General features: G+C 40.4%; 2 protein-coding genes across 2 annotated transcripts in view; one reads left to right on the forward strand and one right to left on the reverse strand.

The window, feature by feature from the left end:
• Positions 1-12,505, forward strand: GCSH (glycine cleavage system protein H). Its single transcript, XM_054049060.1, has 5 exons — positions 1-206; positions 5,870-5,949; positions 7,347-7,410; positions 10,660-10,791; positions 11,840-12,505. The coding sequence occupies exons 1-5, from the start codon at positions 59-61 to the stop codon at positions 11,935-11,937; spliced, it is 522 nt and encodes a 173-aa protein (XP_053905035.1). The 5' UTR covers positions 1-58; the 3' UTR covers positions 11,938-12,505.
• Positions 12,506-14,274: 1,769 nt separating this feature from the next.
• Positions 14,275-26,952, reverse strand: part of LOC128848674 (protein phosphatase 1 regulatory subunit 3E-like) — a 30,781-nt gene continuing 18,103 nt past the window's right edge. Inside the window, exon 2 of the mRNA XM_054048733.1 lies at positions 14,275-16,897. Within this exon, the coding sequence (XP_053904708.1) occupies positions 16,694-16,897 (204 nt within the window). The 3' untranslated portion in view covers positions 14,275-16,693. The remainder of the gene's footprint in view (positions 16,898-26,952) is intronic.

The raw sequence follows: 26,952 nt of genomic DNA on the forward strand, positions 1-26,952 counted from the left end.
AGGCTCCGCGCGTCTTGGGACTCTGCGGGGCCGGTGTGCGCCGCGGCTCGGGGCGGCTATGGCGGCGTTGCGAGCGCTGCGGAGGCTCGGGGCCAGCCTGGCTCCGCGCTGCCCCGGCCGCTGCGGCCCCCTCATCTCGCCCCGGGCGGGCTGGCCGCAAGCAGCCTCGACCAGGAGCCTGGGCACCAGCGCGCTGCTCTTCTCGGGTGAGTCCGGCCACGGGCAGCCGGGGATGGGAGCAGCGAGGGCGAGCTGCGGCCGGGCCCACATGGCGGGAGGCCGGGCAGGGGCCCCGGTGCACGCGGGCTTTCTGGGGGGCTCGGGTGTGGGCGTGGCTAGTGCTCGGGAGCCGGGGGGGTGTTGGGGCAGGCGCAGGGGGGGCTCCGATTGCATGGGGGGGCTGGTGCATGCGAGCTTTAGGGCTAGCGTTGGTGCGTGGGGTTTGGTGCACGCAGGCGTGGGAGCTGCTGCTGCGTGGAGTGCGGTGCATGTGCCCATTACTTTGTTGGCAACGAGCTGTGTCCTACAGTAGTGAGTAGTGTTTAACATCTCGGGAGAGCGAGGCTTACCGCAGTGCTTTCCAACCTTTTTTTTTTTCCCTGTGTGATCCCCTGAAAGTTTTTAAATGGAGCTGCGGACCCATTTGGAAATCTCAGGCATAGTCGGCGGACCCCCACTTGAAAACCATGGCTTAGAGGAAAGGGGAAGGGTCCTGTTCTAAAGGGCATAGCAGATCAACTTGCAACGCGGGGAGCCTAATCCAGAACGCCTGACTCCCGCTCTCTGAACGCTAGAAATCTGCCTGATTCATTAATCTGCAGAAAAGGGGACTTATGCCTAAAAATCACGCATTTTTAAAAACGTAACTTTTAGTGACACAAAAAATGGGGTGGAGTCAAGTTAGTAAATCAAGTTCCACTGTATGTAGCCTAGTTTAAAAACAACACAACACATTTTGCAAAATGGACAGTGAGCCATTATTTTGGTTACAGATGCCTTCTCTGCAGTTTCACCTGTTTTTATCAATAGGTAATGCTGCAGTGGGGCTACTACAGGTACAAGCACTAGGTAGACATGGTGCAGCTATTTTCATCACTATGGCATAATCCGACCACTTGTTAGGACTGCTACCCCAGTGACCATGCGGTGCTTCCTGCTGATGTTAGCGGGTAAGAAATTTGCTAGTGTGCTCGAGGCCTTCGATGGCTTTACTTTACTATGCGTAGTGTGCAATAGAAGTTTAAATATATACCCGATGCAGGCTTTTTTGTAGACACAGCCACTGAACGTTGTTACATATTCACTGATAGCTGTCCTATACGTATAGGAAAAGATGACAGATTAGGCGCTGATCCTGCAATTCTTACTCAATGTAGATTGGGGTCGGCAACCTCCGGCCCGCGGCTCGCCAGGGTAAACACCCTGACGGGACGGGCCAGTTCGTTTACCTGCCGCGTCCGCAATCGGCCGAACCTGCGGACATGGCAGGTAAACAAACTGACCCGGCTCGCCAGGGAGCTGCATGCCAGAGGTTGCCGATCCCTAATGTAGATCCATAGAGCCATCTAGGAGGTGTCAACAGGTGAAGCTTTGATGATGCACCAGTCAGTGTGATTGCAAGTTTAAGGTGAATGAATCTCTAAACCAGTGGTTCCCAAACGGGTTCGCGAAATGTTACAGGGGGTTCTCGGGGAAAAATTCCCTAATGGTGGACAGAGCTGTCCTTAGGGAGCAGGGGACCAGCAGCCCAGAGCCCCAGGACTTCCAAGAGCTAAGCAGATCAAAGTAAGCATATCTATCACACTGAGATTTAAACTTCAAGACTCCTTATAAGAAATAGAAAGGGAGGTGGATATTTTTTGCTGTTTTTAAAATTAAATAGGCAGTTAGTATTGTTTTTAAAAGTATTATGAAGAACAAGTTTAAGCTTTGTTGTAACGTGTGTTGTTTGCTTGAACTGCTCAAGACCTGAATGCTTGTATAAAAGGAACTCTTTATATTGGCTTCTTACATACCTTCATGCTGTTTCACATCTGATACTTCTTGATGAAACATAGGTAGGTGCCTTGTCTTATAACAGGCTTATTCAAAGTGATACAAGCTACGAAAGTGAGATCTTGGAACAGTGTTGCTGTTTTCATAATGTAATAAAAATACTGTAATGATAAATAATTAATAATAAATAGTGTGTAATAAGCATGTAATAAAAACTTTAAAATAAAATTTTATATTTCCAAGATCACTGCTTTTATAATTTATACTCAGATAAAGGAGAAAATCCCTGGAAATATTCATTTTTAGGAGGGGGTTCACGAGACTTGACATTTTGGTGAAAGTGGTTCACAGGTTGTTAAAGTTTGGGAACCACTGCACTAAACTTTCCTCTCAATGGACTATATGAATTTAGGTCTGAAGGAGCTTTATGTAGGCACATTCACAAGGGTACAGGAGTCCACTTGCATGGAGCTACTTGCAGGATCAGGACCCTGAACCCTGTCTACTTTAGGGAACTTGGACCAGTGTAACTATACTGATGTAGCTATGTTATACACTGATATGAACACCTAGTGTAGATATGCTGCACTGGTGCAAAACTGGGCTTGCAGCAGTGTGACTTACTCCACTTGTGCCTAATGTAGGACAGGTATTTTGTCCTTAAGACAAAACAATGGGATATGTTTCTCCTTTTGACTTGGTTTACCATGCTAAAAAAGATTTCTGGCAAATAGTGTATTACCCATGAAGTTCTTAATCAGAAGCAGGCTTCTAGTTTAAGGGTACTTGCAAAGATGTTATACTGCTGCACAACTGTGAGAGTGTTTTGAAGTCTTGAGCTTCCATTACTGATCCATTTATTAACTATTAAGAAAAGACCAGTACCAAAAAAAGAAATCAGAAGTCAATACATAATGGCCTAGACAAAAGAGATGCAGAAAAAGGTGAAGGTGGGAGGGGATGTGCTGACAGGTTTATAATAGCAATGACCTCCAGGTACTGAATTTTCTGGCAGTTAATAGCTAGCTGGGTTAAGGGACTGAGGTAGTCCCTTGTGCCTCCTCCTTCCATGTAAATAGTGGAAAGAAATGGCTTTCTCATTAGTCACGCCTTGCTTAATTACAAGAGTAATTCTTGAATCTCTCATCATGTCAATCTTTCTAATATATGGGGCATTTCTTCTGTAGATATATCCTGTATGTAATAATTAAACCACACACTTTTTTAAAGAAAGAAAATGAATCTCTATATGCCACTGCCTGTTTGTGATGGTTGGCTCAGGTTTTTCTCACTTTTAGGGTATGTCCACACAGGGATGCTTAGGAAAGTTAAGCTGAATTAACTGAAGATATGAATTTAAAATGAATCGGTTAAAGCAAAAGCAAATTCACTTTGAAAGTGAATTAAGCTGAACAGAACAAAGGCCTCTTTACTTCCCAATGAGCTCGTCCACCTGGGTTTAATGAACTTTAAATTCACACCTTCAGCTAATTCAGTGTCATTTTCCTGAGTGCCCCCTGTAGACATGCCTAGAGTTTTCAGTAATAATAATGAATTGTAGTACAGCAGATCACTTAGTTAATCTCAGGTTTTTGCTGTGTTCAATGTTTAAACGTTCTTGAGACCATTCCAAGCAAGATTTATTAAATCTCTCTACTGTTTATATGAATTTAGAATGTTTGTTGCCATAGTGGACTATGCTCCTTTTCTTTTTGATGTGCTACAAAGAGCAATTTACAGACTGTTCCAACAGTTCAAAACACTTGACTGATTTGGAATTAAACCTCTACCAAGTTTTTTTAAATTTTGCTTTATAATCAAATTTTCTATATGCTTGTGTGTCTTCATGATGAATTAGTGGCTGTCTCGTGTATGTGAAATACATAACGTTTGTGTTCAGCTAAGGCTTGAGATCTGCTTCACGGGTCCTGGAATTGCAACTTTAAAATCAGGGGTTTACAGCAATATAGTTGAGCTGCAGTCCAGGAGCCCAGCAGGTTGATAACAAAAACTGCTGAGTTTCTTCAGGCAGCGGGTTACAAGGTAGGGAAAACTTTGAGGTAGTATAGTGGGGATTCTGCAGGGGACCAGTGGCTGAAATTTCATCCTACAAGAGAAGCTAAAAAACACAGGGAGGATCTTGGAGCCAAAAAGGAAATCCAGATAGGAACATGAATTGCCTGGCCAGACTGAATTGCTATGGCACAGGTAATACAGAAAGTTTGGTTTCATAAATAGTCTTTTCCAGTTGTCAGAACAGCCCATGTCTGATTGGACACACATAGTGAGTCAGGGTGAAGACAAGTACAAATTCCCCCACTGCTGCTATACATTCCCCTCATTCCCAAATGTGGCAGATGGGGGGAATGGATGAGTAGAGGGGAAAAGGAGCAGACTAGAAGTTTAAGGAATAGGATTCTGGACCTGTTAGGGATTAAAGGTCATGGAGAAGAGAGGTCTTCAAATGGGATTCCAAGAGGGAGAATTAAGTATGAAGTGTAGGGCATCTGGAACATAAGCATGAAAAGAGTCACACTCCGGAGAGAATCAGAGTAGTACACCTCTACCCCGATATAACATGAATTTGGATATAACGTGGTAAAGCAGCACTCCGGCGCATCAAAGCGAGTTCGATATAACGCGGTTTCAACTATAACGTAGTAAGATTTTTTTTTTTTTTTTTTGGCTCCCAAGGACAACGTTATATCAGGGTAGAGTTGTATTTGTAGAAATGTGACTAGAATACATGCAGAAGTATGAGTGAGAATTGCTGTGAAGTGATCAAACTTTAACTGGGTCTTCTATATAATTGTCTATTAAGAACACAATTCTCTGGTGACCTTGCAGTAATTGCACAACAATTATATAAATGTCCCAGAAGCTGATCCTGCAACCCGTATTCCTGTGGGGTAATCCTTACTTGCATGAGTAGTCTGATGAGCATAGGGTGCAGAATCATTCCTCTTATCTGGATTTGCAGAATGAAATGTATTCAGTAAAATATGGACAGTTTTGGGGATTCAGTGATCTTATTTCCATTTTTTTTTAAACAAAGTGTGAATTATTGCAATAATGCAGCTGAATTGTTGCAATAATGAATAAGTGAAAAATAAATGTACTTAAAAACCATTATGTTTGAGTTTCTGCAAGCTGAAATAGTTTATCTGCAAAGGGATAGTATGACCTCTCCATGTCCTCTAAGAAAGTTCAAATATAGTGCATTGCATGAGGCACTGTGAAAGTTGCAGTGTTACAGAAATGTCATTAGGGTCAGCTTTCGTGGGAATAATGTGGAGAATTGGCTAATTAAACAATTCTGAATTTGAGGGAGAAACCTTTTAAAGTTGTGTTGGACACACACACAACAATGAATAAAATTCTTAAACTGTCATTTTAATGAATAGTACAAACTGTCTTTTTTCCAATTAAATCCCATCTGGTGGTGCTTCATGCTTCACGCTTTGAGCTGGTAGCTTTAAATATGATTTCCTATGGCATATTTAGATTGTCCAGGGCCAGATTTTGCCATCTGTGATCAGGCCCCTACTGTGTCACTAAAGATGTAAATCAGGCTTTTTTTTTTTTTTTAAATGGATCTGCAATTCACACTTGTTATTTATATATTTTGGCATCTAAAGCTAAATGATGCGATTCTGATGCACATTTCAACACCTCACGTGTGGTCTGTGTTAATACAAAGCATAATACCGGCACTTCCAAAAAGTGTCCCAAACATGCAGTCCATACCAAAGTTGAACAATAATGTTCAAAGCCAAACTCAAGAGAAAACAGTGTTCAGAATGCCAGTATATTAGAGTATTTATAAAAGTAAAATGTCAATATTTTCTGAGATATCAAATCTGTTTCATTTTAGCCCGCAAATTCACAGACAAGCACGAGTGGATATCAGTTGAAAATGGTATTGGGACTGTAGGAATCAGCAATTTTGCACAGGTATTGATTTTTTTGTTGTTGTCCTTCAATATTTACTTGTACATTCCTGCTCTTGTCCTTGAACTTTGGATTGTTACCTTGTCCTTTTATTATTTTTATTGCATATACTGTACACTTGAAGCATATTATGGGCTTAGATCTCAAACTATTTCTAAAGTACATTATGCCGCTTCAGCATTTGTGGATAATTTTTTGATTATGTTAGTTCTCCATTGGATTGACTTAGACTTGATGAGCATCTTAGTTGTTAAATCAGAATAACAAATCAGATTTATTGCGCTATTACTGTTTTAATCTTGCTTTTTACTTTCTTTATAGGAACATTAGACTGCATGAGGAAATTATTTGGACCAAATTCTGCTCTGAGTTTTACCCTTTTGATTTAAGTGGAGTTGTGAACAGGAATAGGATTTGGTGCAGGGAGAGTCTGTAATATGTGTGATAGTCATTAGCATCCTCATCTGTGATGCTTACCAAAGAGATTGGACTATTAGCTTTCAAATCCTTGGTCGGGGTGTTTTTCTAGCTTTAGTCCCTGTTATGACTGGTTAATAGGATGCTAGTTAAAGATGTGCATTAAAAACAAAAAATCCAAAGAAACATGCCTAAACCTGGTAACAACCAAATGTGGGACATTGCATTGATGTATAATATATGGGACAATGTCAGAAGCTTTGAGTGTAGTGGGATTCATGTTCTTTAGGATAAAGAGCCTTTCTGTAATTTCAGCTTTCTGAATGTGTAAATAACATCTATTATCATAAAAGATCCCTAGGTTTGTGTGAGGTAGAGATAAATTTTGGGTCTTAAAGGGCTTGACCCTGCTTCTGTTGAACTCAATGGCATAAATCCCAGTCACTCAAATGGCCCAAAACCAGACAGCTGATGAGTACTGTGTACTAGGCAATATGTAAATTGTCTGCATTGGGTAGACTAGGACTCAGATATTGCATGTCTTTCAAATGACACAAACAGTAAATGCTTCATGTTTTGGGGGTCAAATCTTAGTTCCCTGACATCATTGGGAGTTTTGCTGTTAGGACCCATTTTGTTTCTATAAAGATCAACAGGAATTCTGTCACATCGTGCCTGGAGGAATGATTATGTAATTCTTTCTCATGGACTCATAACACAGCTGTAAGCTTATTAAAACCCTAATATATTAACACATCTTACAATTTAGAGGGCATGAGAAGCTAACTGGTTTGCAAGTTGTGTATCAAAAAACATGATTCCTGTTAAAAGTGTGCAGCCTTTGAGTAGGATGGGCACCAACATTAAGCAGAGGAATATAATTTTAGTCTAATCAGTTGTGTAGTTACAACCTTAAATCCCTCTCCACATGCTCATTTAGCCTTTACTAGTATATATTCCTGATGCATTTGGTTTGTTTTTAGGAAGCATTAGGAGACATCGTTTATTGTAGTCTTCCAGAAATTGGGACAAAGTTGAACAAACAGGGTAAGTATTTTTATTTTAAGCTGTTAAACTATTGCTATAACAATTCTTAGGTTTAATCTGAACTAACGTGATTATGCCACTTCCTCAATTCTTGTTGTTTTTCATATAGTTAAACGTTTGTTTGTTTGTTTGTTTGTTTGTTTGTTTGTTTGTTTGTTTGTTTGTTTGTTTGTTTGTTTGTTTGATGTAACCCTCCGATCCTGTCATATTTAATTTCATTTATATGGTTGAATATTTGTTGGATATAAAATATGGATTGTTCACATTTTTAAGAGAGCTAAAGGCCTTATTTCTAAACTGTGAATGTTAAAACAGAGCAAGAAGAGTTCTCAGATCTTGCTTAATAGGAGAACCTGCCTTTAAAATTGTAAAGAGACACTTAAAACCAGTTGTTTAATTTAAATGTTTGCTTAAATTTTTAATTATATAAATTTAAATAGAATTGCTACAATAAACTTTTAAAATTGTACAATTTTCCATATTGTGATTTGACAACCTGCCAGTGCTTCTAGGTGACTTATTTGTTACTGTTTTGCAAGGTATTTTTTGGTTGTGGCATTAATCAACACAGCAGCTGATGTGGTGTTTTACAAATTCAAAGGTTTGTACAAATCTTAACCCTCTGGCAAGTTACCAGAGCTGGAATTAGAATTTGATAGTTTCCAGCTTCAAGTTCCATGCTTGGCCCATGCTGCTTCTCAATAATTTAATTATGTATTATTAAATTATAAAGAGTGTAATAACTTGTAAATCACTGCAAAAGAGTGAGTGTTAGCAAGCAGGAGGAGGCTTTTCCTTTGTTTTCATAAGGAGTGCTGATGTTCTGGTACATGTTCCAAAAATCATTCTTGCCTAGAAACATAAATAATCCACCATGGACTACAGACGCAGGAAATTGCAAAACAAGATTACAAAAGAGGTAAAGCAGCAGGACCTCTATTCTGAAATCCTTGTTGTGTAAAATGTCCCCAGCAACTATTTTAGCCACACCATCTACAGAAGGCTTGAATGTCAAATGTTGGAGAAAGGCCCTTTGCTTTTGGGCTTCTAATTAACAAACTCAACATTTTTGTTTTATTTTATAGTGAGAAAATTCATTCCTCCTAGTTCCTATCTGCTCCACCAGCTCTAACGCTGATTCTGCACCATGCACATCTAATTCCAAACTCCCGAACCCATTACATTCTGTGCTCATACCAACCTGTTGTTCTGACATTTCCATGTTCCTCCAGCCTGTTTCTCATTTCATTACAGTTTACGGCTGCTTTCAGTAGCAGTGTCCCACCTGCCATTTCAATAACTGTATAAAAAATAAGGAAAAGGGGGAGAGCAATTCAGTGGTACCCACTTCCTGATTCTGAATACTAAGGGATTTGCTCTTCTCCCAGTGCATGTACATTAGCTCCTGATGGTGTTTCTGAAAAAGTGCACTCTTAGGCCTTGTCTACACTACCAAGTTTTGTCGGCAAAAGTTATGTCACTTCAATTAAAACCGCTGTTGCGTGTCAACACTATGCTCCTTGTGTCAGCAGAGTGCATCCACACTAGTAGCTCTTGCATCGATACAGAGAGCAGTGCGCGGTGGTAGCTATTTAGTGTGCAAGTGGCCACATGGTGCTTTCGGAAGGGTTTGCAATGCCTCGGGGAAGGTGTAGCGCCACATGATACACGTTTCTGAATCGCATGGTTCTATGGGCATCCTAGTAGATTGTCAGCCAATTTTCAACTGAAGTCTGGGGGGAGGGAGAGATGACAGGCTGACCGACCTATCGTGAGGTAGGAGGAGTGAGGGACCCCACCCCCCATGTCAGCCCCCTGCTCGGCACAACAGTCTCTCCCCAAGCAGCCCACTCTGCCAGTCTGCCTGCCTATGGTTCTGAGATTCCCTCCCTGCTGCCTTCTTAGCTGCTGGGAGCGGAATCCTGAGTAGCTCTGTAAGCTCTCCATGCTGAGGAATGTCAAAGCAGCACGGCAGGCCCCCTCCCCGCGGCAGGCCCCTGTGTTCCTACTGCAGGACAGAACAGGAGCAGTCCTCTAATGATCTGCTCTCTGTTCCCAGAGCAGCAAGCTCAGCTGTCAGACACCTGGAGCTTTGAAAGGAGAGGGGCACTTGCCTGTAGAGCAGCAGAGATCAAAACAGTCAGCAGAGTGGTCACAGCAGGCATTGTGGGATACTGGTGGAAGCCAGTTCCATGGACAAAACAAACAGCAGTGTCTACACTGACGCTTTATCACTTGAACTTTTCCGCGAAAAGCTTTATGCCTCTAGTTGAGGTGGTTTGGTTTTGCCGTCAAAAGTAGCTTTGTAGTGTGTACGCCTCTCGAGTTTTGTTGGCAAAAGGCTTTTGCCAACCAAACTTTGTAGTGTAGACAAGACCTCAGTGTGGTAGGAAATCAGAATTCACAAGACTATTGCTTTGACTATTTCACAGGCAGATTACTAGAGCTAAAGGCTAGTTAGCAGCTACTCAGAATTTATATTTATACTCTGCAGCAGAGGGCTGGATGTGGCTACTGGTGCCTAGCCCCTCTTTACTGGTCAGAAGTTTTGCTGTAAAGCATTGTAAATAGGCTTGGCAGAATTCAATTTTTGTTTTTTGTTTTTTATATTTGACAGATAAAACTGATGTTTAAACATTTTCTTCTTTGATCTATTCAGTTTTGCACAATTACACAAAATTCTGGGCTTGAAGGTTTTTTATGTTTATCAATTTAAATGTAGAATTGCAGAAAATTATGGGGGGGGGGTCAGAGGTAGTTATTTAATGACAGCAGATATCCTTCTAATAAGAATTCTAGTAAGTTCTCAAGGTCTATCTGTACATTTTAGTTATCGATGAAAATATTTTTTGTGTGCAATGAAATCAATGTTTACTGACATTTATTGATAAAAATTGAATTCTTCCAAGACTAATTGTAAGTAAGGCACCAGCCCCCAGGATGAGCTAAGTGACAAATTCCCATCCTTTGTGCAGTAGCAGGTAATGTTATCCCTCAACTGTCCCTTCATCCAGAGTACATAGTTCAAAAAGAAATTTCAAACTTGAAGCCTATAGTCATTGTAATGAAACCAGGGCCTTATCTTCAGCCTGTGTGAAAATCTCATCCGTTCTTCCTTGTTTAGTTTCCAGAGATTTATCGGGGCTGGGTCATCTTTAAAACCTTTATCTACAAAAGTAAATCATCAATGTCTTTCCTTTTTTTTTTTTTTTCCTTTTTCTTTTTAATGAACACAATCATGTATTTCAGATGAGTTTGGTGCTCTGGAAAGTGTGAAGGCTGCTAGTGAACTCTATTCTCCTCTCACGGGAGAAGTAACTGAAATTAACGCCACCCTTGCAGATAATCCAGGACTCGTCAATAAATCTTGTTATGAAGACGGTAAGAAGCTATTGTTTCACTTTCAAGGAGTAAACAGCACTTCTGTGATTAAGATCCAGATGGTGTTTATCACAAGCAGATCTTCTATTGTCCATTTCTCCAATTTAATTATTTGGAATCTAAAAATGACATGGAGGGAACCTGGCCTGGTCTACACTACGGAGTTAAGTCGACATAAGGCAGCTTACATCGACTTAATTATGTCAGTGTCTACTCTACTGCCTTGCTCCTACTGAAGTAAGTGCCTTACTACACTGACATAATAACTCCACCTCCATGAGAGGCTTAGGCCTTATGTCGGGTAGTTAGGGCATTACTATACAGACACTGCGTTACTTACATCAGTTGTTGGCTGTCATTCCTATCAATTTCACAGCAGAGAGTCCAGGGGGCAGCCTGGCTTCTGGCAGGGAGCGGGAAGTTGACAGCCCTGGGCTCCCAGCGGAGAGCTCTGCTCAGAGCTGAACCCCCCTCCCCCCCCCCCCCCCCCGCCCCTCTTCAGTCAGCAGAAATGCTTCTGGTGACGATGCACACCAGTGACAGAAGGAGGGTGGTGTGGACATAAACAACTGCAGTAATTACTTCAGTAGTTGTAAGTCCACCTAACGTAGGTCTACTTAAGTTTGTAGTGTAGTCATGCCTCATGTCTCTGAGCATCCTCTAGTTCCAATAAACCCTATAGTATGAAATTGTTAAACATTTTAGTCCTGTCTTCACTAGGAAATTGATCTGTTGCTTACAACTTCCAGAAATCTTCAGAGCTAAATATACTGTGGTTGAGTTTAAACCTCCTTTTAAATAGCAAAGGAAGAACATATTTAGAGTGGTTATATTTCCTCCTTTAAGTTTAACAGATCTTAAAAGCATCTGAAAACTGTTTTGCATATGCTAGACGACCAAGCCCTTGAGTCCATTCCAGTTTTAAAGAGCTGTAGGTACGTGGGGGTGAACTTAAAAAAATATTTCCTTAAGGTTTGGATTTAGATGCCTTTATTTTAATAGGTCTAGTTAATTTTTAAAAAAAAATAATTTAATTTCTTACTTACAGGTTGGCTTATCAAGATGACTGTGGACAACCCTTCAGAACTTAATGAACTGATGAATGAGGACGCGTATGAGAAATTTATAAAATCCATTGAGGACTGACCTGGAATGCTAAAATAAACCACTACAAAACACTTATATCAGCGTAGTTTGTCATAGATTAGTGGTGTACAGAAGGTCTGACATTGGGCAGCTTGAAAAAATTGCATATTCCAGAAATTTTGAATAAGATTTCAAGACAAATATGCTGCCTCTGAATCGTGTTGTACTAAAGAGCAATCCTGTGACAATCAGAGATTGCAGATAGGAAAAAAAATGCTTAACATTTGCTCCCTTTTGCTAGTGATTTTTTTAGCCTATTAAACTTAATTATGTAATTTTCAAAGTTTGGAATGTCATCTAGAGTAAAATATTTTTAGTTCCTAAAAATACACACTTAAAGTGTAGCACTGTAACATGCAACAGTCTTAGCAGCAGCATGGTAACTATGTTAGCTGTCCAAATACATTTACATAGCTAACAGGTTGTTGTGATACAAAAGTTGCATCAGGTTTCAGGTGTGCATAGCAATATAATCTTTAAAAAGTTTAGTTTAGTTAAAATTTTCTACAGATACGGCTGTAGCCTTGCAGCAGACTAGATAACAGAAAATAAAAAAAAACTGACTTTACCACTTACGTTTGCTGTTATTTTGTATTCCATGTACCATAACCCATTTTACATATTGTATATAAAGTTCAGTATCCTGTTTGGAATTTGCAAGATTAACCTATCACTTGAACAAACTTGGGACTCAAAATACATGCAACCCTTCAAAGGCTCGGGATCTGTATATTCTAACTATGCATTTGCGTGCTAGAATGACTAATATCTCATTCTGACACATACATGATAGAAATGCAGCCCTCTCTAATGCTTTAACACTATCTCATGCCCCCCTCAGCCAAAACCATGATGGATTCATTGATGGGTTAAGAGGACCTGAAGTTTCAGTAAGAGGCCAGCTATGCCTATTATGTATACAAACTGAAGGATAAGTCCAATGTACTTAAAAAAAACAACAACCCTGATTTAGGATTAGGAGGGGGATGGGATAGATGGAAGTGATGTGAATGAACGATAGTCTCCTGTTGAAAAGTTTAATTTGGGAGGTCAGAAAAGGATACAAGCACAATCGATTGAGGGAAATTACCTGTATACTTCGCTCTTCATATGAGTTCTAGAGCTGTTTGGATTTCATTTTTTTCCTCTAATTCTTGTGCAGAAAGCATTATTTCTTACTTCTATTAAAAATCATGTTAAAGTTCAGTATCTATCAGCTGATGGTTAGGAAACAGCAGGGTCTACCCATTCTTTAATGTGACCTAATTGGGAAATGGTTGCTTTAATCATATGTGAATGTTCAGGATCGTGTATGACATCCTCTTGTGTAGTGAAGAAAAGCCACTTGGGGACTACAGAAATGTCAAGCTTTTGGATAAGTGGGTAGGGAGTGCCATCATAAGGAAACTAGTAACTGTTTAAAATGTATTCAACTTCAATAGTACCACTTGTTATAGCCACTACTGCAAGATGGCCGAGAATGACAGGAGTTGTGCAGCCTGAGCCTAATATAAGTAGGCTGTGAAACATAGTATGTGCCCTACAAGTGTTAATTTGTCATATCAGAATATGCTGGGTGTATTATTGTGAAGAGGTCTTGCGTACTACTGCTCTTGTTCCTGGAGTACTGCAGCGAAGTCCTTCCACTATGTAACCGGTGTCTTGCTGTTCATACTTCAGTGCTCCCTCATGGATGGCGCTGGCAGTGAAGTCTCTTTCATTCAGACTGACAATTGTCTTGTATCTGACTCTCATAACCTTTTAGCCCTGTATTATAAGGACTATCCTAGGAGGTTGGATCTAAAATTCTGTACTTAAAACCTTTTTAGGTGATCCAGATACCAAAAAGCAACCTTACTGGGTCTCGACTACATCATCTTCAGCACATCTTAGTATAAAATCAAAAAGTTTGTTAAGAATAGGGATCCTCTTACTGCCAGAGAGAGAATCCACATAGTCTGTATGTTTCCATACCTCAAACTGCATCTTGTAAGGACTGTAATGACTTTATAGAAAATTCTGTCCAAGAATCATTCCTTTGAAATAGTAACACTGTGATAGACAACACTATCAACATGTATGTGAACTTAGAACTGCCTGGATGTACTTTTTGGAACTATTTGTTTTAAGCTTTCAAGTAAGTGAGAGAGAATGCCACTAAAGCCACTTGTTCTGAAATGAGTCATTTCCAGTAATATATGGGAATTACATAATCAATGTCCTGTTTCCATGTAAAAAGAACAGGAGTACTTGTGGCACCTTAGAGACTAACAAATTTATTTGAGCATAAGCTTTTGTGGGCTACAGCCCACTTCATCGGATGCATACATTAGAACATATAGTAAGGAGATTATATATATATATATATATATATAGGTGGAAGTTGCCCTACCAACTCTAAGAGGCTTATTAATTAAGAGAAAAAACTTTTGTGGTGATAATCAAGATAGCCCATTACAGACAGTTTGACAAGAAGGTGTGAGGATACTTAACATGGGGAAATAGATTCAATCACTATTCTTGAAAGAGGTTCTAGCTGGCAAACTACTATTTCATAGTTCAATCCTTGTTTACCTGGGATTTTTAGTGTCCCTGACTTTCCTTTCAGCGTGAACTGCAGTCACAGATGTCATCTAGTGGCTTGATCACCTATCTGAGACTAAGGTATTCTATATTCTAATCCTGGCTCCTTGGCTGACTGTGTGACCTTGGGTAATTGATTTAATCTTTAGGCTTCAGTCTCACCATTTCTAAAATGGAACTACACACACAAGGGTATTGTGAGGATAAGTTAATGGATGTTGTCAGAGTGCTTTAAAAATTAAAAACCCATTATGCAAATACAAAGTATAACAATTGGGTGTCAGTGGGCCTACCTCATTGTTAACCCAAATCCACAAAAGTCATAACCATCTAATAATGCAAGGTTTTAACTTGCATAAAAATTGAGGGCAGAGACGAAGGACAGAATAAAGTAATTCTGAAATATATGGCTAACCAGGAATTACTGACAAGAAGGGGATATATTCTGGGATACAAGTTTCCCTTCTCTTATCTGCTTTCCATAATTGGGAAGAAACATGCTACCATATTTTGTGAATAGAACATCTCAAGTGTTCTGTTATAGGGGTGTCTATTACATTTAGAAAACAATAAAAACAAATTACATTCAGCAGTTTATAGCTAAAGAGTATATACATTAGGATACTAAAGTCTAGTATTATATAAGAGTTAGAGATGGGAGAAAGCCATTACATTGTCCAGACTATCCTGCTCAATACAACATGTCCATTGCCTTGTCTAGGTTAATATTATATAATTGTAGAGAATCCAACACTTCCTTTGGAAGACTACCTAAAATTCCTAAATGGCTTTAGTAATAGGAAATTTCTGGAAAGAATAGACATGTTAGCCAAGTACATCACACTGTTAGAGCATGGTAATTCCTTGCATGCTCACATATTCAGGCTCCATGGTGAACTGCATTATGTAATAATTCCAATATATAGTTATATCCCTGTGTATTTTTCTCCTACTATTTACCCTCCATTTTGCTCTTTAACATGAGAAATTCATACCACAGAAGTTTTCCTTCCAGTGTCTTTAAAAAAATGGACTGTGTAGGGCATATGTTTAGAAATTTACATATTCAACCATCACGTAACAAAATTGTCACAAAGCAACAAGAAACCATTGCTTAGCTACTCAAAAAGTTTTAGAACAGCAGGTGCTCTTGCATACAATATGATCAGTAATACTTAGGCACATTGTGCTGAGTCAAGTACAACAACCTGTAGGTACAAATATACATCAGTCACCAACATGTGGCAACAGGAGTGAAAATTGAACTTTCATCTCCCAAACTTGTGACCTAAGAAAATCAGTTCCACTAGCTCAGAACATGGAAGGGAATCCAGGCACATACAAATAAATCTGACATTCCATCCACTAGAGGGCAACAGTGATTTATACACAAACCAGTAGATTATGAAAGGATGGTTGATTTGCAGCCACAAAGATTTTACAAGTTTTTAGTCTAAAGCTTCCTTTCCTACTTCAAAATAGTGATGTGAAAATAAAAATAAACACACAACAATAGAAAGACAGACCAAATATCATTAGTGGAAGATGACATAAAAAGGCTTATTCATTATAAAAAGGCAAATAAAGGCAAAATTCCAGTTCATGTTCCTTAAAGGGTCATTTTCAAAACCCCAGCCATTCTTCAGGTTGTAAAATATGCTAGAAGCTAGCCAGAAGGCTCATATGAGTCCTTAAATGTAATCTCCCACAAAAACTGGAATATAGGGAAAGGTACAAGTTTTTTTATCTTAAAATCTCAAAAAGAGTTTAAACCTGGCCAGCAGAGACTGGTTCAGCTGTGGCAGGGCACAGGCAAGCCAGTATTTATTTGATAGCTCCTCTGGCTGCCAATGTATAATTTTGCCCATTTTCTTCATGGAAATTCCACTGGAAAACATGGATAATTGGAACCTCAAGCTCCTGTGCCTTTTAGTGCAGGTTTGTATTGTACATGCAAAGCTCTTCTAAACCAGAAGACTGCAGCTTTCACAGCTACCGGGCACCTTGGCAAAGATGCCATCTTCTTTCTCCTTCCCTTTTCAGCTCTGTTTATAGTCTTATTTGCAGGTGGGATCTCCAGTAAGAACAAACATTGTTATCCAAAGAATACAAAACACAATCTTCAGGCTCTGGTTGGCCATGATACTCACTTTCTATACCTATTGACTGTTGATCAGTAACTTTTCTGAGGACATTTTACATGATCAGAGCAGCTGTTTTTCAAAGTCCATGAAGATGTCCCGTTTTCATTTTTGCTCTTTGGTGCTGAATTCTGGGCCACAGCAGCACATGAAAGTTTATTGGAGGTGCTTTGATTCACACTTAGAAATTCAGCGTAAATGGTAGTCCCAGAACCTACTTTGGCTGAATCAGTCTCCTGCAAAGACAAAGATAGTTCTGGATCTGTTTGGAGTCAAATGAGGGTAGAAGTTCCCGAAAAACATGGAGAATAAAAATGTGCTCATTTGATAAGTTAAGGCATTTTACCTTCCTACATTATTCCTTAATCTTTACAGTGAAGGGTTAAGTATCCAAGCATTACCTGCCCTTCATTCACTGTTCCACTGTCACAGATGACACGTACCTTTCTGAGTCCAGGTATGAAATCAGTCAGAGACATAGGGCATTTATTTTTTTACCCTTAAAATATTTGTTTTCTTTCCTTTTAATCAGATGGGTGCAAAACAGTTGCCACAGCCTGGAGAGCATATAAGAGTCACTTCTGACATTACCTTAACTCACCTTGTCTAATATCCTGGGACTGACACAGCTACACCAACACTGCAAACTTCTGACATTGTCATTACTTAAACAGGCTGCTGGGATGTAGTCAAGTGTGATAAAGTCTGTGTCCTCTCCCTCAAGGCTCTCTTGGCCTGCATTATAAAAGTCATGAGCTTGCTCCCGGACATGGGTAGCCAGAATGACAACTTTCTGAGCTATCAGCTGAGCCAGAACTCAACATTTCTTTAATGAAATGCACTTAGAAAAAGGATGATCCTTTGATTAAAGCACAGGACTGGAAGTCAGGATATCTGTCAGTTCCCTACTGTATCATGGCTTCATGTGTGATCTTGAGCAAGTTACTTAGCCTCCTAGTTCCTCTAAAAAATGGGGACAACAATACTTCCCTACCTTGCATGGTTTCATTAATTAATGTCTGTAAATCCTTGGATTGAAATACCTATGCACGGATTATTATCAGAGAAAAAACATCCATACACCATTCACCAGTGTGAAACTAAGCTAAAATAATAATAATAATGCTCTGCAGCTCTGTAACAGCTTGTACCTGGAGCTCTGAAAGTACAAACACTTATTAATTAAGACTCAAAGCGCCTGGGAGGTAGATGGCTTGATATTAATTTTACAAATGAGGAAACTGGCATAACACAGAGAGACTGACTCCATGGCCATACAAGCAGAGCCAAGAAAAGAACCCAAGAGTCCCAACTCACAGTTCCCTGATCTAACCACTAAACTTGTAATTATTTTTCTATAATTATAGACTTCATAAAGTTCATCCACTGAATTGTGTTTTTGCTGCATTAATTTAATTCATCTCATCTCCATGGATTATCTTTGTAAATAATTTTTCTACATGCTATAATAATGGTGTCAAGTATCAAAGGGGTAGCCGTGTTAGTCTGGATCTGTAAAAGCAGCAAAGAGTCCTGTGGCACTTTATAGACTAACAGACCTATAGGAGCATGAGCTTTCGTGGGTGAATACCCACTTCTTCAATGCATCCGAAGAAGTGGGTATTCACCCACGAAAGCTCATGCTCCTATAGGTCTGTTAGTCTATAAGGTGCCACAGGACTCTCTGCTGCTATAATACTGGTGTGTGCTGGGTAAGATTAATCTCTCGCTTTAACCAAGGGCATCTTTGAAAACTCCTCTGGATCTCTGGTTACACTCTTTAATACCTCTATGGCACTCACAATACATCTCTAAATAACATTCCTGAGCAAAATAGGCATTTGGTGAAAGAATCTCACCCCAGAGGTTGGAGCATTTCAGTAGTGCTATGTGTATATAGTTTGTAAAACACTTTAGGTTCCCTCAGGATGCAAGGCTCTATATAAATGTATGAACTATTATCATTCACTGCTGAGGAAACACGATCATATTCCAGCAGCAGAGAAGGGAATTATTAAAAAGATTAATGTTGCATCTACAGTACTGAAAAATGAAATCAGGTTTGCATGATAGTATTATTTCTTTTGAGAGCTAATGCTGTAATGTTTACCCATGCACTATTGTTTTTAATTTGTCATCAGGGTCATCAAACATGGATACAAAACATATTCAGTATCAGCTTCACTGTCAAATTAAATTAGCAGTAAGACAGTTACTTAAGCAACTCTGATTACTGAGCTACGAAGAGGGCACATCTCCATTTCTTACACACAGCATATGTGCAGGGCTGGCCTTACCATGAGGTGAACTGAGGCGTCCGCCTCAGGTGCCAGACTGGGGGGGCGGGGGGAGTGGGGCGCCACTAGGACCCAGGGTGTAGAAAATTGTGTCTGCTGCTGGTGCATATGTATTCTCTCTGCTCTAGATGCACAGAGATGGTGGAGTGCTGTGCTGGAGAAAGGAGGGGACACCAGACATAACAGGCAGGCAGGAGAAAAGGTGAGAAGGAATAACAGAAAGGAGCAGGAGCTGCAGGGAGAGAGAGGAGGAGGAGGCTTTTATTACCTCTCTAGCACCCCCAGGAAGCTGGACTGATTAACACCAGCTTCTCAGAGAGCTTCCTGTTTCCTGCTGCTTCCCTGAACCCACTTGAGGAGAACAGGCTATCTACTGAAGTAATAGAAGCCAGTTAAGCCCTGAAGACGCTGATATCTTCCCTCACTCAGGCCCTGCTACCTGCTTATTTGTCCCCTTCAAATGAATGTTGAGAGCCACGATAGCTGGCACAGAACAGCAGTTATGGGTGAAAGAAGAAAACGCCCCTCTGGGGCAGCATTCAGAAAAAGAAAAAAAAGCAAAGGAAGCTTTTCTATCTAAGCAGGAAGGAGCTCTCCTGAGATACATAGACACAAATGTTCACGGTGAGTCTTCCGGCCCCAGTGAGGATGTGAGTGGTGAGGAGATGCCTGATCTTCCAGTTAGTCAGAGTGCAGGTGACCTGGCAGCTACTGCAGCATCCATATCTCCATCTCAAATGGATGTAACCATGCACATTCCTGAAGAAAAGTGTAGATCAGAGAAGAGTGTGGTGGAGGCGCAAGAAACAGCTGCTGCTGAGTTTAGTTCCTTAAGTCTAGATGATCCAGGACTGTGGACCCATTTGAGCAGTAGCCTGAGGGACTTCCTTGTACTGCCTGGGCCACAGCAAGTGAAAAACTTCATGTTTCCCAAAGACAATGAAAATAGAAATTTCCATCCAACACATTCCTGGCATGAAATCCCCAATGGTGACAAAGTGGAGAGGCCATGGCTTATGTACTCAAAAACCCAGAATGCTGCATACTGTTTTTGTTGCAAACTCTTCCAGTCTAATGTTCCAGCCACATTGGGTTCTGCAGGAACAAAGGACTGGAAAAATCTGGCTAGAAATCTGGCATGCCCTGAGAAGGCAGCAAATCACCAGAGAGCGAGCATTCCATAGGTGGAAAGAGCTTGAGATGAGACAAAGATTAAAGGCCATCACAGATGATCAGCATCAAGAGAAGATGGCATCAGAGTCTCTTTACTGGCAAAATGTTCTGAAAAGGCTCATTGCCATTGTGAGAATGCTTGCTACCCAAAATCTAGCACTGTGTGGCTTCAGATCAGCTGTATGTGCCAAACAATAGAAACGTCCTTAAGATTGTGGAGCTGATGGCTGAGTTTGATGCTGTACTCCAGGAGCATCTAAGAAGAGTCAGCACCCAAGAAATGTACACACACTACTACCTTGGAAAAACAGTTACTGGCAACAAAAGTCAAACAGAAGATTGTGGCAGATCTGAAGTCAGCAAGATATTACTGTGTTATTCTGGACTGCACACCTGACATCAGCCATACGGAACAAATGACTTTAATGGTGCGTTTTGTAACAACAACAGAACCTAGTGAAAATATCCCTGCAATGGTGACTGTCAGAGAGCATTTTCTAGAATTTATTGACATTGATGATACTACAGAGGCTGGTATGACAAATGTGCTTGCATAAGAGGTCAGGGCTACGGTAATGGTGCTAACATGAGAGGAAAGAACAGAGGAGTGCAGACACGGATCCGAGAGTTAAATCCTCGAGCTTTTTTTGTCCCATGCAGTTCTCATTCATTGAACTTGGTGGTCAGTGGTGCAGCATTAGCTTCTAGTGAGGCTGCCGAATTTTTTAATGTAATTCAAAGCATCTATGTATTTTTCTCTGCATCAACTCACTGATGGCAAATTTTGAAGCAACATCTGGGAACATCCTATCTGACACTGAAACCACTGAGTGCCACACGATGAGAAAGTCGAGTGGAGGCGATAAAGCCTATCAAACACCAAATTGGGAAGATAGATGATGGCATAGTTGCCATTATGGAGGATAATGCTATGACAGGAACTGTTTGTGGGAGAATGGTGGCAGAGGGAAATGAAATCACCAGATACATACATAACTTCAAATTTCTGTGTGGCTTAGTGTTGTGGCATGACATACTGTTTGAAATAAATGTTGTAAGCAAGAGACTCCAAGGTGTTGACCTTGGTATATCTGGAGCAATCTGGACAAAGCAAAATCATACCTACAGTCTTACCGGTCAGATGAGGGATTTCAAAACGTTCTGAAGAGTACACAGAAGTTGGCAGAGGAACTTCACACTGAAGCTAATTTTCCCACCCATTCAAGAATACAAGAGTCACTGAAGAAGACGACATTTTGATTACGAGGCACAGGATAATCCCATAAGAGACCCCAAACAACAATTCAAAGTTGAATTCTTTAACCAGGTGCTAGATTGTGCAATACAGTCAGTTGAAGAACGTTTCATGCAGCTCAAGGAACACAGCAGTATATTTGGGATGTTGTATGATATTCCAAAACTCCTCACTCTACCTGAAGACGACCTACACCAGCAATGCAGGGCACTAGAGACAGTGTTGACACATGATGACATATGCAATATTGATGCGAGTGATTTAGGTGATGAACTGAAAGCCCTTTCAAGATACATTTCAGCAGGATCAACTCCAAAGGCTGTTCTGGAATATATGTGCACAAATAAGATGACCACCCTCTTTCCAAATGCTTTTGTTGCTCTGCACATACTTCTAGCACTTCCTGTAACAGTTGCCAGTGGAGAGCGCAGCTTCTCCAAGCTGAAGTTAATAAAAACACATCTACATTTCACAATGACACAAGAGTGGCTGGTCGACCTTGCAATCATCTCAATAGAGCATGAGCTGGCCCAGACTGTGGACCTTCAGGAAGCAGTTCAAATCTTTGCAACCAAGGCAGCACAGAAAGCACCACTCTGATCATTCAAACAGATAAAAATGCCAGTGTTTACTATGCAGACAAGAAAAGTTACATTTCCTGTTCAGGCATTTGAAAGTTAAGTATTACTTAAAATTTCTGAAGAAGGCATTTTAAGTTGTTAGTTCCCCTTTATTGGGGTAGGTAGCAGAGCAGTACCATGAGAGGAGTAGAACAGGAAGAAGGCAGAATTGAGACCTCTCAAAGGCCCTGCATTAACATGCCCATCTCAGTTTCATTTAACTCCTCCATGAAATTTCAAGGGTGGAACCAAAGACATAATTAAACATAGTGTGGGGTCTGACTTCATAAGGAAAACAACAACAACAAAGAACTGGAACCAACATGCAACAAAACATGTGAGCCTTATATGTTGTAACCATCATCCTTCCCTACCCTCTCCCCAATAGGCTTTTCTCTTCTTCTGCTGTGTTATATCTAACAGAAATGGTAATCTCTTCATGGCCAGGATCTTTTTTTCTCATGTGTCTGGAAACCATCAAGATTTGCCACATTTAGGGGCCAATCCAATTTCCACTGAGTCAGTACAAATCTTTCCATTGACAGACAGAGATGGATGGAGTTTTCAGGCCTACTATCGCTTCCCTTGAAGTCACTGGCAAAACTCCCTTTAACATGAAAGGAAGCTGGATCAGGCCCCTAGAGTGCAGCGCAAGAACAGCCTACTTACATAGGGCCAGGTTGTTCCACCACCCTTACGTAGGCTGAGCAGTAATACCTTTCTTTGCCAGTAGTCCCCTTTGATTTCAACAGAATTACTTGTGTAGTAATGTAAGCGGGATACAACCTAACCGTATGTATTTCCCAATAGTCAGGGCAGGAGTATCCCTAACAATGCTGGGGGATTTCCTGCCAGGATTTAATCATTGTAAGATAACTTTAGCAGAGTGAATGCCGGTATATTCTCTCATTTAGGAGAATAATATATCTCAATTTTTTGTCGGGCACCCAGATTTTATAGTGATGGGTCCATTAAAAATGTGCAATAAGCGGAGATGCCCACAATAAATAAGTTGATAATACTCCCTATTTCTATTACCCTGACCTGTATTTTAAACAAACAAAAAAGAACCACCAGGATGTGCACATGCCTAAAGTAAACAAACAGTGTGGAGATAGCAGGCTTCTGTGTAACTGACCCTGCCCTTCCACAGATTCTCTGGGGTCTGCCAGGTTTGGAGATAAACTCTAAACGGGGGGGTAGGCGGAAGTAGGGGAAGGTGGCAAAACTGACCCTGCTTCACCCAGTAGGTAATTTGTGTAAATCTTCCAAAAAGTCCCCTCCTATGGACTTTTAATGTGTGGGAAGATGATTAGGCCCTTGATTGCAAGCAAGCCTTGTGGGGCAGGAGCGCTATGCCTTTTCTGTGTTGTGCAGTATCAAGCAGTTGGCAGGCTGCTATAAAATATAGAAAAATATTTTGGCATATACATGAAAATAAAAATCCACATAATTAACATCAATCCAACATTATTCAATATTTTTTATCAATGATCTGGAAGTAAATATAAAATCAGCTGATAAAATTTGTGGGTGATACAAAAAATCAGCTGAGTGGTAAATGATGAGGACAAAGCAGTCATTAAAAGTGAACTGGATTGTTTTATAAGCTGGGCCCATTCAAACAGAATGTGTTTTAATACAGCCTATTGCAAGGTCTCACTTCTAAATATGAAAAATGCAGACCATATCTACAGAACTGAGGACAATATCCTGGACAGCAGTGGCACTGAAAAAGATGTCGGGGATCATACTGCACAAACAACTGAACAGAGTTCCCAGTGCAATGCTGTGGCAAAGAGAGATAATGATGCAATCCTTGAGTGTATAAACAGGGAGAAGTGAGTAGAAGTACAGAGGTTATTTTACGTCTGTATACATCAGTGGTGAAACCAAAAATTGAATACTATGTTCAGTTTTTATAAAAAGGAAGAAAAATTGGAGATGGTAAAGCAAAGAGCCACAAAAATCATTCAGGAGCTGGAAAAAAATGCCTTACAGTGAGAAACTTAGAGAGTTCAATGTTTAGATTATCAAAAAGAATATCAAGAGGTGATTTAATCCCAGTGTCTAAGTACCTTCATTGGGAGAAAATACCAGGTACTAAAAGGGCTCTCTAATCTAGCAGAGAAAAATACAACAACAAAAATACAACAATCACCAGAAGTTAAAGCCTGACAAATTAAAAATAAGGCACAGATTTTAATTGTAAGGATGATTAACCGTTGGAACAGACTGCTAGGGAAGTGATGGATTCTCCATCTCTTGATAGCTTCAAAGCAAGACTGGATGCCGTTCTGGAAAACATGCTTTAGTCAAACACAAGGAACTGGGCTCAATAAAGAATAACTAGGTGAAATTCTATGGACTGTGTTATACAGGACAGACTAGATGATCTGATGATCCCTTCGGGCCTCAGAATCTACACATTAACTAGCAGGCCAAAGTTAAAGAAGGAATCTGCAATATAATGTGCTGAATTTGAAGTTTGTATATTTAATTTTCAAGATATATTTATGTTCATCTTCACTTAATGTCCTTGTTCAGATCTAGTCCTTGTATTGCTATTATTTGTTATCCTAATATATACAGTTCTTTCCTGGTTTCCCAATCATATATATATTGAGCAGGATGGTAACATTTTGTTCCTGCATATATAGCTTATCTTTTGGTTTTTAACGTATTCCACTATCCTGGAGGAACTGTCCTTGGTGGGAGAGATTATTCAGTGATATTTAGGTTTGGTTAATTTCCCTCACAGTATCCCCGCCGCTGAGCTGTAATGGTGCTGGGCCCCTGGGCTCTAATGGGGCTGGCTCTGTTCAAGTATTCGACATCATTTGCTATCAGACCATTTTCTTGTACGTTTGTTTACAATCTTTAGTCATGACTGTGTTTTGCTTACAGATATATTTTCATACAGATACAGAACTGGATTTAGATTATTTTCTAACTATGAAAATGATTCCACAAACTCGGAGGGTGTTTCAGTATTTCTTATATCAGAGAAGTAGTCTTGCACAAGAATTCCCCATATGTAGGGGAATGTCATGGATTTGCCACAGAAGCTCCTAAACCACTACTCCACCTTGCAGCCAATGCTGGGTTTGAAATGTGGGGAAAGGGTTAAGATTGAGACATTCCTATGCCCTGGAAATCCCGGGCTGCTCTAACAGCCCCCCTAACTTGTGCTGTTGACAGGCCCAGCCCAGAGCAGCCTCAGGCTCAAAGTCATATTTGCAGAGTTCCCTTCTCAGCTATCCTAAGTGCTCCTCAGCGGCAAGCTAAAAGCTGGGCAGCTGTATTGGTTCTTTGTGACCTTGACAAAAGGTGTCGTTCTTATATGAGGTTAATTTTTTGTCTTGATTATATGGTGTGTTTTGAATGACTGTCATTCAAAACAGTCACAGGGAACAGTTTTTTCACTTCTCCACGGACTTCCATAGATTTGTCACCTCTAATAAATATCTCATCCTGTGTTAATACACACTTTCTGCTCCCTCATGCTATATGGATCTTAGCTGATTTCCCTGACAACAATCACACAAGTGTCTCTGGTCATGTCAGCCAATCAGGATTGTGTGTGCAGACTGGTTATGGGAAAGAGTCTAGTGCAATGCTGTTGAACCACCACTTGCAGTCCTGGAGGCAACAAAATGTGGCTGCTGAGGGCAACTGTGTTAAAAAGAAAATGTGTATTTGATTACGAATTGAAAATATGTTCCCTGAGCTGTGAATTTAAAAATGAAATATTTGTATCAGCTTAATCACTATAGGGAGGGTAGAGGACAGATAGGACGATACGATCTGTCTCTCATCTTCCTCCCTGCACCCATATGAGCAGCTCGGGTATGAGCCAGAAGTGCACTATCAGCTCCTACCTCTTCCCTAGTGTAGCTGCTCTGGCTGCCTGCTGCTTTGCAGGGAAGGAAGAATAGTAGCTCTGCTTGCACCATAGCCTGCTCCCTTACCAGGCTGTGGGAGCCCCTGCAAAACAGGATGGAGATCAACTGGCTCTGCCTGAGTCTGAAGGAAAGTTTAATAAGGATGTTTCCCTTCCTGTAAACTACCACCCAAGGATAGCCCAGGAGAGGGTAGAAAGAGGAGAGACTGAGAAGCAACAAACAGGATAAGCCCAAGTAATGGACTTGCAGTGCAACGCAAGGAAAGGGATCAATTCTCTGCCCTACAGTATTACTTGTAACCCCTTCACCTTTCTGAAATAACAGATTGGGCCTTCAGGCTGAAATTGGACCCCACTGTTCTAGATCATGAACACATTAACTCTAATTTCTCTCTGCTTGGTAAAGCTAATTTTTCCTTTCCTAAATATAAGGTCAAGATCGTTGTTAAATGTGTTTTTCACTGATTGTTGTGGCTCTCAGTCTGACCATAAAAAGCGATGGACTCACTAGTAAGCACACTCCCTGGGAGTGTTTCAGTCTGTAATATCTGTGTGTTTGAAATTATGTAAAAGCTGCAAAGAGTCCTGTGACACCTTATAGACTAACTAACGTCTGTTAGTCTATTAGGTGCCACAGGACTCTCTGCTGCTTTTACAGATCCAGACTAACACAGCTACCCCTTTGATATTTGAAATTATGCTGATTTCATCTAGAAGACAACAATCTAATTTGTACCTAGTGCTGGAAAAATCCTTTCCATACAGAACTCTGAGTAATTCTTTGCACTCCTTTTAGAACCATGTAGACAAGAGTTATTCTTCAAAATACAGCAAGCCATGTCTACTGGAATGTTACCTAAATCAACCAGACATAAAAGATAGAGCAATTGGTAACTTGCCTGGATACACAGCTACAGGGTTTTATGAAACAGCAAACAGGTTAACGGAAGGAACCAGAATGCGGATCCATTATTTAAGAGAGGACAGAGCCTGTGGGCTCTTAGCAATTCACAGCAGTAGCATGTAACTGATAGAAGCCTTA

This window comes from Malaclemys terrapin, chromosome 14, assembly GCF_027887155.1.
Source record: "Malaclemys terrapin pileata isolate rMalTer1 chromosome 14, rMalTer1.hap1, whole genome shotgun sequence".
Lineage (NCBI taxonomy): Eukaryota > Metazoa > Chordata > Testudines > Emydidae > Malaclemys > Malaclemys terrapin.